The following is a 13,176-nucleotide window of genomic DNA, read 5'->3' as shown; positions in this document are numbered from 1 at the left end:
AGGAACCTCCCTTGCAAGACTGATGTCAGCCTTCCCAGGTAGATCAGACAGAAAATACAATCAGATGATTTAAGAAGACTATAATAACACAACATTTCAAGTCTGATAATTTTTTTTCTTCTTTTTTATAGCCTGAGAAGTTAGGGAGTTTCTTTGCCTGTTACGCAGCTGCAGGCTATGCCCTCTCTTATCTGATCATTCCTTAGGCACCACCTCTTTCCCGTCTTCCAAAGTCATTTCACATACCATTGCACATATATTCTAACAAAAGAGGACATTTGAATATGTACAGTACTGGTAACTGAAATGATTATATGGAATGTTAGTAATTAAGTGCATAGTTCATTACCAAAGCCTCACAAATACTGTACTATTGTAGCTACTGAATTGTTGGCTTTATCCTGTTTAGATTGTTGGAATACTGATCCTCATTCAAGACCATCCTTTGCAAATATTTTGAATAAACTAACTAATATAGAAGAATCTGGTTTCTTTGAAATGCCAAAAGAATCATTTCATTCCCTGCAAGAAGATTGGAAAATTGAGATCCAGGAAATGTTTGACCAACTCAGAGCCAAGGAAAAGGTAATTAGGTGGGAACTGTTACTTCGATAAACAATTAACCACTTCTGTCTCAGAATCCATTGCAAGTAAAGTAGATTTCTCTACAATACAGACAGAACTATACTTATTAAATCTGAATTCTTTTCTACTTCCCATGAGAAGAAACCTTTAACACTGAATAATTAAGAAAGTAAAATGCATACTTGTTTCTAAATAAAATTGTTTTAGATAAATATGGTCTAGTTCAGGGGTCTGCAAACTTGGCTTTTTTAAGAGTTGTGGACTTCAATTCCCAGAGTTCTTCAGCCAGCTTAGCTGAAACTGGAATATATTCAATTATGAAAGACAATTCTAGATAAGGTCATTGTGAGACAGAATGGAACACATAGCCCAAACTATGTAAGTTATGTGAAAAGACTTATTCTGGATATAGGTAGTCCTCAATTTATAACTGTAATTGAGTCCAAAATTTCTGTTGCTAAGGAAGATAGTTGTTAAGTGAGTTTTAGCCGTACGGGTCTGGATGGGGAGAAACAGGCTCAAGCTCAATCCCTCCAAGACGGAGTGGCTGTGGATGCCGGCACCCCGGTACAGTCAGCTGCAACCACAGCTGACTGTTGGGGGTGAGTCATTGGCCCCAATGAAAAGGGTGCGCAACTTGGGTGTTCTCCTGGATGGATGGCTGTCGTTTGAAGACCGCCTGATGGCCGTCTCCAGGAGAGCTTTTTACCAGGTTCGCTTGGTTCGCCAGTTGCGCCCCTTCCTTGACCGGGATGCCTTATGCACGGTCACTCATGCTCTTGTCACCTCTCGCTTGGATTATTGCAATGCTCTCTACATGGGGCTCCCCTTGAAGTGCACTTGGAGGCTTCAGTTAGTTCAGAATGCAGCTGCGCGGGTGATAGAGGGAGCCGCACGCGGCTCCCATGTAACACCACTCCTGCGCAGGCTGCACTGGCTGCCTGTGGTCTTTCGGGTGCACTTTAAGGTTTTGGTTACCACCTTTAAAGCGCTCCATATATTCTAACAAAAGAGGACATTTGAATATGTACAGTACTGGTAACTGAAATGATTATATGGAATGTTAGTAATTAAGTGCATAGTTCATTACCAAAGCCTCACAAATACTGTACTATTGTAGCTACTGAATTGTTGGCTTTATCCTGTTTAGATTGTTGGAATACTGATCCTCATTCAAGACCATCCTTTGCAAATATTTTGAATAAACTAACTAATATAGAAGAATCTGGTTTCTTTGAAATGCCAAAGTCATTTCACATACCATTGCACATATATTCTAACAAAAGAGGACATTTGAGTATGTACAGTACTGGTAACTGAAATGATTATATGGAATGTTAGTAATTAAGTGCATAGTTCATTACCAAAGCCTCACAAATACTGTACTATTGTAGCTACTGAATTGTTGGCTTTATCCTGTTTAGATTGTTGGAATACTGATCCTCATTCAAGACCATCCTTTGCAAATATTTTGAATAAACTAACTAATATAGAAGAATCTGGTTTCTTTGAAATGCCAAAGTCATTTCACATACCATTGCACATATATTCTAACAAAAGAGGACATTTGAATATGTACAGTACTGGTAACTGAAATGATTATATGGAATGTTAGTAATTAAGTGCATAGTTCATTACCAAAGCCTCACAAATACTGTACTATTGTAGCTACTGAATTGTTGGCTTTATCCTGTTTAGATTGTTGGAATACTGATCCTCATTCAAGACCATCCTTTGCAAATATTTTGAATAAACTAACTAATATAGAAGAATCTGGTTTCTTTGAAATGCCAAAAGAATCATTTCATTCCCTGCAAGAAGATTGGAAAATTGAGATCCAGGAAATGTTTGACCAACTCAGAGCCAAGGAAAAGGTAATTAGGTGGGAACTGTTACTTCGATAAACAATTAACCACTTCTGTCTCAGAATCCATTGCAAGTAAAGTAGATTTCTCTACAATACAGACAGAACTATATTTATTAAACCTGAATTCTACTTCCCATGAGAAGAAACCTTAACACTGAATAATTAAGAAAGTAAAATGCATACTTGTTTCTAAATAAAATTGTTTTAGATAAATATGGTCTAGTTCAGGGGTCTGCAAACTTGGCTTTTTTAAGAGTTGTGGACTTCAATTCCCAGAGTTCTTCAGCCAGCTTAGCTGAAACTGGAATATATTCAATTATGAAAGACAATTCTAGATAAGGTCATTGTGAGACAGAATGGAACACATAGCCCAAACTATGTAAGTTATGTGAAAAGACTTATTCTGGATATAGGTAGTCCTCAATTTATAACTGTAATTGAGTCCAAAATTTCTGTTGCTAAGGAAGATAGTTGTTAAGTGAGTCATTGCAGTTATGTTAGTAACATGGTTGTTAAATGAATCTGGCTTACATGCACACACACATACATACACACATTCCATTCCAGTAGACAGAACATAGCCTACAGCTACATAATAGGCACAGAAAGAAACTCCAAAAGGAACCTCCCTTGCAAGACTGATGTCAGCCTTCCCAGGTAGATCAGACAGAAAATACAATCAGATGATTTAAGAAGACTATAATAACAGAACATTTCAAGTCTGATAATTTTTTTTTCTTCTTTTTTATAGCCTGAGAAGTTAGGGAGTTTCTTTGCCTGTTACGCAGCTGCAGGCTATGCCCTCTCTTATCTGATCATTCCTTAGGCACCACCTCTTTCCCGTCTTCCAAGGTCATTTCACATACCATTGCACATATATTCTAACAAAAGAGGACATTTGAGTATGTACAGTACTGGTAACTGAAATGATTATATGGAATGTTAGTAATTAAGTGCATAGTTCATTACCACAGCCTCACAAATACTGTACTATTGTAGCTACTGAATTGTTGGCTTTATCCTGTTTAGATTGTTGGAATACTGATCCTCATTCAAGACCATCCTTTGCAAATATTTTGAATAAACTAACCAATATAGAAGAATCTGGTTTCTTTGAAATGCCAAAAGAATCATTTCATTCCCTGCAAGAAGATTGGAAAATTGAGATCCAGGAAATGTTTGACCAACTCAGAGCCAAGGAAAAGGTAATTAGATGGGAACTGTTACTTCGATAAACAATTAACCACTTCTGTCTCAGAATCCATTGCAAGTAAAGTAGATTTCTCTACAATACAGACAGAACTATATTTATTAAATCTGAATTCTACTTCCCATGAGAAGAAACCTTAACACTGAATAATTAAGAAAGTAAAATGCATACTTGTTTCTAAATAAAATTGTTTTAGATAAATATGGTCTAGTTCAGGGGTCTGCAAACTTGGCTTTTTTAAGAGTTGTGGACTTCAACTCCCAGAGTTCCTCAGCCAGCTTAGCTGAAACTGGAATATATTCAATTATGAAAGACAATTCTAGATAAGGTCATTGTGAGACAGAATGGAACACATAGCCCAAACTATGTCAGTTATGTGAAAAGACTTATTCTGGATATAGGTAGTCCTCAATTTATAACTGTAATTGAGTCCAAAATTTCTGTTGCTAAGGAAGATAGTTGTTAAGTGAGTTTTAGCCGTACGGGTCTGGATGGGAAGAAACAGGCTCAAGCTCAATCCCTCCAAGACGGAGTGGCTGTGGATGCCGGCACCCCGGTACAGTCAGCTGCAACCACAGCTGACTGTTGGGGGCGAGTCATTGGCCCCAATGGAAAGGGTGCGCAACTTGGGTGTTCTCCTGGATGGATGGCTGTCGTTTGAAGACCGCCTGATGGCCGTCTCCAGGAGAGCTTTTTACCAGGTTCGCTTGGTTCGCCAGTTGCGCCCCTTCCTTGACCGGGATGCCTTATGCACAGTCACTCATGCTCTTGTCACCTCTCGCTTGGATTATTGCAATGCTCTCTACATGGGGCTCCCCTTGAAGTGCACTCAGAGGCTTCAGTTAGTTCAGAATGCAGCTGATAGAGGGAGCCGCACGCGGCTCCCATGTAACACTGCTCCTGCGCAGGCTGCACTGGCTGCCTGTGGTCTTTCGGGTGCACTTTAAGGTTTTGGTTACCACCTTTAAAGCGCTCCATGGCTTAGGGCCTGGGTACTTACGGGACCGCCTGCTGTTACCTCACGCCTCCCACCGACCCGTACACTCGCACAGAGAGGGACTTCTCAGGGTGCCGTCCACCAAGCAATGTCGGCTGGCGGCCCCCAGGGGAAGATCCTTCTCTGTGGGGGCTCCTACCCTCTGGAACGAACTCCCCCCCAGTTTGCGTCAATTGCCTGACCTTCGGACCTTCCGCCGCGAGCTGAAAACGCATTTATTTATTCGAGCGGGACTGGCTTAAATTTTTTTAAATTTTTAAATTTTAAATATCAATTTTAATTTTTATAAATTTAATGGGTTTTTAGATTTAAACGTTTTACATTTCAGCCAATTATATAATAAGTTTTTTAATTCTCTGTTTTAATTGTATACTGTTATTGTTTTATATGGCTGTAAACCGCCCTGAGTCCTTCGGGAGAAGGGCGGTATAAAAATCTAATAAATAATAATAATAATAATATTAATACCCCATTTTACAATTTTTCTTGCCCCAGTTGTTAAGTGAGTCATTGCAGTTATGTTAGTAACATGGTTGTTAAATGAATCTGGCTTACATGCACACACACATACATTCAGATTACAGCCCTACATGGATAAAGGGAAAGGCGATTGGATTGAGTTTAAAAAAGACCATGGAACATGAGACATTATCAATGATGTACATGTGTAACTGAGAAGACCAAAGAACATAAAAAAGAAGTCACAATGTGCTTCATTCATGATAGAAAGATTTTTGATTGCCTCAATCATGCCAAGTTATGGAATGTGCTCAGAAAAATAGGAATCCCAGAATATTTCATTGTCTTCATGAAAAACAATATACAGGACAAAAAGCTACAGTACAGACATAATAGGGCAAAACAGACTGCCTCCAGGTTAGAAAAGGAGTGTGACAAGGGCAATGGTGGGTTGCTCTGCCCACCCGCCCAGACATCATCAAATATGATCTGCGCATGTGCAGAAGTGGTGTGCGCATAAGCAAACCAGTAGCAAAGGTAAGTGAAACCGACCCCTGGACAAGGGTGTAACAGATTAACACAGTTGGAAGTGACCTTGTAGGTCATCTAATCCAACCCTCCCCCCCGCAGCCCAAGCAGGAGACCTTACACCATTTCTGGCAAATGGCAGTCCAATCTCTTCTTGAAAGCCTTCATTGATGAAGCTCCCACAACTCCTGAAAGCAAGCTATTGGTTGATGGTTCTCATTGTCAGAAAATTTCTCCTTATTTGTAGGTTGAATCCTTCCTTGGTCAGATTCCATCCCTTATTCCTTGTCTGGTCTTCGGATGCTTTGGAAAATAGCTTGACCCTCTCCTCTCTGTGGCAGTCCCTCAAATATTGAAATACTGCTATTTTGTTTCCCCGAAAGTAAGACTTTGTTTTATATTTTTTTGAACCCTGAAATAAGCACTTGGCCTTATTGCCATGCACTCAAAAGCCCGATTGGGCTTATTATCAGGAGATGTCTTATTTTAGGGGAAATAGGGTACTTTCTCATTTATTTAACCCACCTGCTGAAATATGTGGAGGGAAGCTCAATTAGAAAATGATTGTGGTTTTAAAACTAGAGAGAGAGAAAGCAAATGATGCTTTTACCTATAGCCAAAAAAGCAAAAGATCAGCAAGATCTAGTAATAAAAGTTGAGTACAGCAAAAACAAAATAATAATAAAGGGGGGGGGGAGAGACTTCTTTAAATATAAAGAAGACCAAACTAATGACAGCAGGTAGAACAATCAGTCTTGGAATTGGCAATGAAGATATTACCAATTTGGGATCAAGTATCAACAGTATAAAGGAACAAGTCAAGAAATATGTCCCAGACTAACATTTAATAAAGCAAGCATAAAAGCCTTGGAAAAGATATTGAAATGCAGTGATATGCCTGTATCTACAAAGATCTGAACAGTGCAAGCCATGGTATTTTCTGTGACAAGCTATAGAAGTGAAAGTTGGACTTTGAAGAAGCAGGATAGAAAAAGTATTGGATGCTCCAACACTGGAAATTTTTAAGAAAATGTTGGATAGCCATTTGTCTGAAATGGTGTAGGGTTTCCTGCCTGAGCAGAGGGTTGGACTAGAAGACTTCCAAGGTCCCTTCCAACTCTGTTATTATGTTATGCTATGCTTTTGAATTTTGGTACTGGAAAAGACTCCTGAGAATACCGTGGACAGTCACAAAAACAAATTGATGAATCATCAAACAAAACAATCCAGAGTTCTCATTCAAGGAACAAATAACCAGGCCCAAATTATCCTATACAATATGTGAAGCCATTATGTGAAAGGTAGAAGAAAAGACAAAGACAACCAGAAGCAAGATGAATAGAATAGAACAGAACAGAACAGAATAGAATAGAATAGAATAGAATTTTTATTGGCCAAGTGTGATTGGACACACAAGGAATATGGTGCATATGCTCTCAGTGTACATAAAAGAAAAGATACGTTCATCAAGGAATGGACTTATAGTAGTGATGAGTGTGTGTTGGAAGATCTGGTTAGGGACAGGATTGTCATGGAGAAAATTTATGGTTGCTAAGAGTTGAAAACAACTTGAGGGCACATAATCAATTTCAAAAAATCAACACATGCAGTTGTCTTAATTATTATTTGTTTACACACATGTATTCAAGTTCTCTTTTTGTATATGTAGATAATCCAATGCAATAAATTCATGGTTGGATTAAATGGCATAGATAACCACTTCTCCTGCTATGATTCTATTAAACAGAATTGTAGAGTTAACAGATTAAAATTAAAAAATAAAAGCTCATGACAATAAAAATTACCTAAAACATGAGAGAAGTTTAAAAAGGGCTTGTTATCAAATTCCAAAGGTGGTACTGAGTATAACTAAAGATTTAAAGTACAAGACCTTTTTTCTATCTGCAAATTAATCTCTGGAGCTATTTAATGAAGTGCTACCATAAGTAAACTGCAGAGTCTAAATCACCATTTAGATGGAAACCAAAGAAATGCAGATGATTTCTGTGGTTTGGATTCTGGCAAATCAGACAAGTAGTGAATATGGACTTGATGAAAAGTAATAGTTCTATTGCTTGTTATTTGTCTACTCTATTTTATAATTAGCTAGATAATGTGATTTCCACTCAATGTATGAACATTTCTTTCAGTTTTTACATTTCTCACCATATAGGTAGTCCTCACTTAACGACTGTTCAAAGTTATAACAGACTAAAATAAATTACAACCCATTCTCATCTTAATGACTGCTGCATTAATAAGCCGTTGCAGTGCCCCACAGTCATGTGACAATGATTTGTGGTATTTTTTTGCCATTGCACAAAATGGTTAAAAAAAACACCCATTGGATATGTTGGATTCACTTAACAATCATGTGACTTGTTTAACAGTCACATGATTTATTTAGTGTCTCTGGTGACTCACTTTACAACCATCCCAAAAATATTTGAAAAATCAAGTCAGATCATGGGTGAACCTGCATAACTATTGAAATAAGTTATGACCAAAATTCCAGCCTCAGTTGTGGATGGTAAGAGAAGATTACCTGTAGTTGTTTTGAAATTTGATTACTGACTCATTTTAGAGATAAAGCTAACACTATTCTGATTTTAAAAAATTAAATGATTCGTTCAAATCACTGATCTTTAATTATTCAAATTATATGTATTGAAAAGTTGTTAAGTACCATGTGCAAATTCAAAATATCGGCTCTGTTTTCTGAGCCTAGTTCTAGTTGACTTTGCTACCCCAATTTTTAGTTTGGTTTGGGACTTGTTTTCTTGTAGGAGTTGCGGACATGGGAAGAAGAGTTAAAACAAGCAGCAGTTCAACAGAAAAACCATGAAGAACTACTACGGCAACGTGAGCAAGAGTTGGCAGAACGAGAAATAGATATTTTGGAAAGGGAACTCAATATCATCATCCACCAACTGTGCCAGGAAAAGCCCCGTGTGAGAAAACGCATGGGCAAATTCAGGAAAAATCGGCTCAAGTTGAAAGATGGCAATCACATCAGGCTGCACTGGCTGCCTGTGGTCTTCGGTGCACTTTAAGGTTTTGGTTACCACCTTTAAAGCGCTCCATGGCTTAGGGCCTGGGTACTTACGGGACCGCCTGCTGTTACCTCATGCCTCCCACCAACCCGACGCTCGCACAGAGAGGGACTTCTCAGGTGCCGTCCGCCAAGCAATGTCGGCTGGCGGCCCCAGGAAGATCCTTCTCTGTGGGGCTCACCTCTGGAACGAACTCCCCTAGTTTGCGTCAATTGCCTGACCTTCAGACCTTCCGCCGTGAGCTGAAAACGCATTTATTTATTTATTTATTTATTTATTTATTTATTAGTCTTATACCGCCTTCTCCCGAAGGACTCAGGGCGGTGTACAGCCAAGATAAAAAACAATAAATATACACAGTTAAAAATCAATTTAAAATACAAGACCTTTTTCTATCTGCAAATTAATCTCTGGAGCTATTTAATGAAGTGCTACCATAAGTAAACTGCAGAGTCTAAATCACCATTTAGATGGAAACCAAAGAAATGCAGATAATTTCTGTGGTTTGGATTCTGGCAAATGGCAGTCCAATCTCTTCTTGAAAGCCTTCATTGATGAAGCTCCCACAACTTCTGAAAGCAAGCTATTGGTTGATGGTTCTCATTGTCAGAAAATTTCTCCTTATTTGTAGGTTGAATCCTTCCTTGGTCAGATTCCATCCCTTATTCCTTGTCTGGTCTTCGGATGCTTTGGAAAATAGCTTGACCCTCTCCTCTCTGTGGCAGTCCCTCAAATATTGAAATACTGCTATTTTGTTTCCCCGAAAGTAAGACTTTGTTTTATATTTTTTTGAACCCTGAAATAAGCACTTGGCCTTATTGCCATGCACTCAAAAGCCCGATTGGGCTTATTATCAGGAGATGTCTTATTTTAGGGGAAATAGGGTACTTTCTCATTTATTTAACCCACCTGCTGAAATATGTGGAGGGAAGCTCAATTAGAAAATGATTGTGGTTTTAAAACTAGAGAGAGAAAAAGCAAATGATGCTTTTACCTATAGCCAAAAAAGCAAAAGATCAGCAAGATCTAGTAATAAAAGTTGAGTACAGCAAAAACAAAATAAACTAACTATTGCTTCTTTCTAGATTTCTTTAGTCATGAAAATATGTGAATAATTATCATTACAATTAAAACATTCTTTAATTGAAGCTAGACTTCTGGTGACTTTGTAGGTCTAGACCAGGGGTAGTCAACCTTTTTCTACCTACCGCCCACTTTTGTATCTCTGTTAGTAGTAAAATTTTCTAACCGCCCACCGGTTCCACAATAATGCGCCATATATTGTTGTCTGCACATGCCTCTTGCACATCCTTTGTGGGTTGTCTTGGTCAAGCCTATAGCCCTAATATTCTTTGGCAGTCTCCCATCAGGGTAGCCCCATGTAGAGAGCATTGCAATAATCCAGGCGAGAAGTGACGAGAGCATGAGTGACCGTGCATAAGGCACCCCGGTCCAGAAAGGGGCGCAACTGGCGCACCAGGCGAACCTGGTAAAAAGCTCTCCTGGAGACTGCCGCCACATGGTCTTCAAATGACAGCCATCCATCCAGGAGAACGCCCAAGTTGCGCACCCCTTCCGTCGGGGCCAGTGACTCACCCCCAACAGTCAGCTGCGGGTGCAGCTGACTGTACCGAGATGCCGGCATCCACAGCCACTCCGTCTTGGATGGATTGAGTCTGAGTCTGTTTCTCCCCATCCAGACCCGCACGGCCTCCAAACAACGGGACAGCACTCGACAGCTTCGCTGGGGTGGCCTGGGTGGAGAAGTACAGCTGAGTATCATCAGCGTACAGATGATAACTCACCCCAAAGCCACTGATGACCTCGCCCAACGGCTTCATATAGATGTTGAACAGGAGAGGCGAGAGGATCGACCCCTGCGGCACCCCACAGGTGAGGTGCCTCGCGGTCGATCTCTGCCCCCGTCAACACCGTCTGCGACCGGTCAGAGAGGTAGGAGGAGAACCACCGATAAACAGTGCCTCCCACTCCCAACTCCTCCAACCGGCGCAGCAAGATACCATGGTCGATGGTATCAAAAGCAAAAGATCAGCAAGATCTAGTAATAAAAGTTGAGTACAGCAAAAACAAAATAATAATAATAATAATAATAAAGGGGAGAGACTTCTTTAAATATAAAGAAGACCAAAGAACATAAAAAGAAAAGATCGTTCATCAAGGAATGGACTTATAGTAGTGATGAGTGTGTGTTGGAAGATCTGGTTAGGGACAGGATTGTCATGGAGAAAATTTATGGTTGCTAAGAGTTGAAAACAACTTGAGGGCACATAATCAATTTCAAAAATCAACACATGCAGTTGTCTTAATTATTATTGTTTACACACATGTATTCAAGTTCTCTTTTGTATATGTAGATAATCCAATGCAATAAGTTCATGGTTGGATTAAATGGCATAGATAACCACTTCTACTGCTATGATTCTATTAAACAGAATTGTAGAGTTAACAGATTAACACAGTTGGAAGTGACCTTGTAGGTCATCTAATCCAACCCTCCCCCCCGCAGCCCAAGCAGGAGACCTTACACCATTTCTGGCAAATGGCAGTCCAATCTCTTCTTGAAAGCCTTCATTGATGAAGCTCCCACAACTTCTGAAAGCAAGCTATTGGTTGATGGTTCTCATTGTCAGAAAATTTCTCCTTATTTGTAGGTTGAATCCTTCCTTGGTCAGATTCCATCCCTTATTCCTTGTCTGGTCTTCGGATGCTTTGGAAAATAGCTTGACCCTCTCCTCTCTGTGGCAGTCCCTCAAATATTGAAATACTGCTATTTTGTTTCCCCGAAAGTAAGACTTTGTTTTATATTTTTTTGAACCCTGAAATAAGCACTTGGCCTTATTGCCATGCACTCAAAAGCCCGATTGGGCTTATTATCAGGAGATGTCTTATTTTAGGGGAAATAGGGTACTTTCTCATTTATTTAACCCACCTGCTGAAATATGTGGAGGGAAGCTCAATTAGAAAATGATTGTGGTTTTAAAACTAGAGAGAGAAAAAGCAAATGATGCTTTTACCTATAGCCAAAAAAGCAAAAGATCAGCAAGATCTAGTAATAAAAGTTGAGTACAGCAAAAACAAAATAATAATAAAGGGGGGGGGGAGAGACTTCTTTAAATATAAAGAAGACCAAACTAATGACAGCAGGTAGAACAATCAGTCTTAGAATTGGCAATGAAGATATTACCAATTTGGGATCAAATATCAACAGTATAAAGGAACAAGTCAAGAAATATGTCCCAGACTAACATTTAATAAAGCAAGCATAAAAGCCTTGGAAAAGATATTGAAATGCAATGATATGGCTGTATCTACAAAGATCTGAACAGTGCAAGCCATGGTATTTTCTGTGACAAGCTATAGAAGTGAAAGTTGGACTTTGAAGAAGCAGGATAGAAAAAGTATTGGATGCTCCAACACTGGAAATTTTTAAGAAAATGTTGGATATCCATTTGTCTGAAATGGTGTAGGGTTTCCTGCCTGAGCAGAGGGTTGGACTAGAAGACTTCCAAGGTCCCTTCCAACTCTGTTATTATGTTATGTTATGCTTTTGAATTTTGGTACTGGAAAAGACTCCTGAGAATACCGTGGACAGTCACAAAAACAAATTGATGAATCATCAAACAAAACAATCCAGAGTTCTCATTCAAGGAACAAATAACCAGGCCCAAATTATCCTATACAATATGTGAAGCCATTATGTGAAAGGTAGAAGAAAAGACAAAGACAACCAGAAGCAAGATGAATAGAATAGAATTTTTATTGGCCAAGTGTGATTGGACACACAAGGAATATGGTGCATATGCTCTCAGTGTACATAAAAGAAAAGATACGTTCATCAAGGAATGGACTTATAGTAGTGATGAGTGTGTGTTGGAAGATCTGGTTAGGGACAGGATTGTCATGGAGAAAATTTATGGTTGCTAAGAGTTGAAAACAACTTGAGGGCACATAATCAATTTCAAAAAATCAACACATGCAGTTGTCTTAATTATTATTGTTTACACACATGTATTCAAGTTCTCTTTTTGTATATGTAGATAATCCAATGCAATAAGTTCATGGTTGGATTAAATGGCATAGATAACCACTTCTACTGCTATGATTCTATTAAACAGAATTGTAGAGTTAACAGATTAACACAGTTGGAAGTGACCCTGTAGGTCATCCGCTCCCCTGGTGAAGGAGGCGGGTTACCCAAACAGGGCGGCCGGGCGGTTATCTGCCGACGCAATGAGGGAGGAAGCGTGGGCGCGCCTCAGTGCCACTAGGTAGGTCCTTGAAAAAGACCTAACTAGTGTCCGATCAGCGTCGGAACGGCTGGACCTCCAAGCGCTCTCTAGGCGTCTTCTCCGGCGTTTCATCTCTCTCAGCTCCTCAGAAAACCAAGGAGCTAATTGAGATCTGCGCCGGGTCAGAGGCCGCAAAGGCACGACACGGTCCAAAGCCCCAGCCGCCG

At 39.6% G+C, this 13,176-nt stretch overlaps 1 protein-coding gene across 1 annotated transcript in view; it reads left to right on the top strand.

The window, feature by feature from the left end:
• MAP3K9 (mitogen-activated protein kinase kinase kinase 9) overlaps window positions 1-13,176 on the top strand; it is a 55,782-nt gene that overhangs the window by 16,945 nt on the left and 25,661 nt on the right. The window contains exon 5 of the mRNA XM_058161935.1: window positions 410-585. Coding sequence (XP_058017918.1) covers window positions 410-585 — 176 coding nt within the window. The remainder of the gene's footprint in view (window positions 1-409; window positions 586-13,176) is intronic.

Source organism: Ahaetulla prasina, chromosome 1 (genome assembly GCF_028640845.1).
Source record: "Ahaetulla prasina isolate Xishuangbanna chromosome 1, ASM2864084v1, whole genome shotgun sequence".
In the NCBI taxonomy this organism is placed as follows: domain Eukaryota; kingdom Metazoa; phylum Chordata; class Lepidosauria; order Squamata; family Colubridae; genus Ahaetulla; species Ahaetulla prasina.
This window is presented reverse-complemented; position numbering and strand designations above follow the sequence as displayed.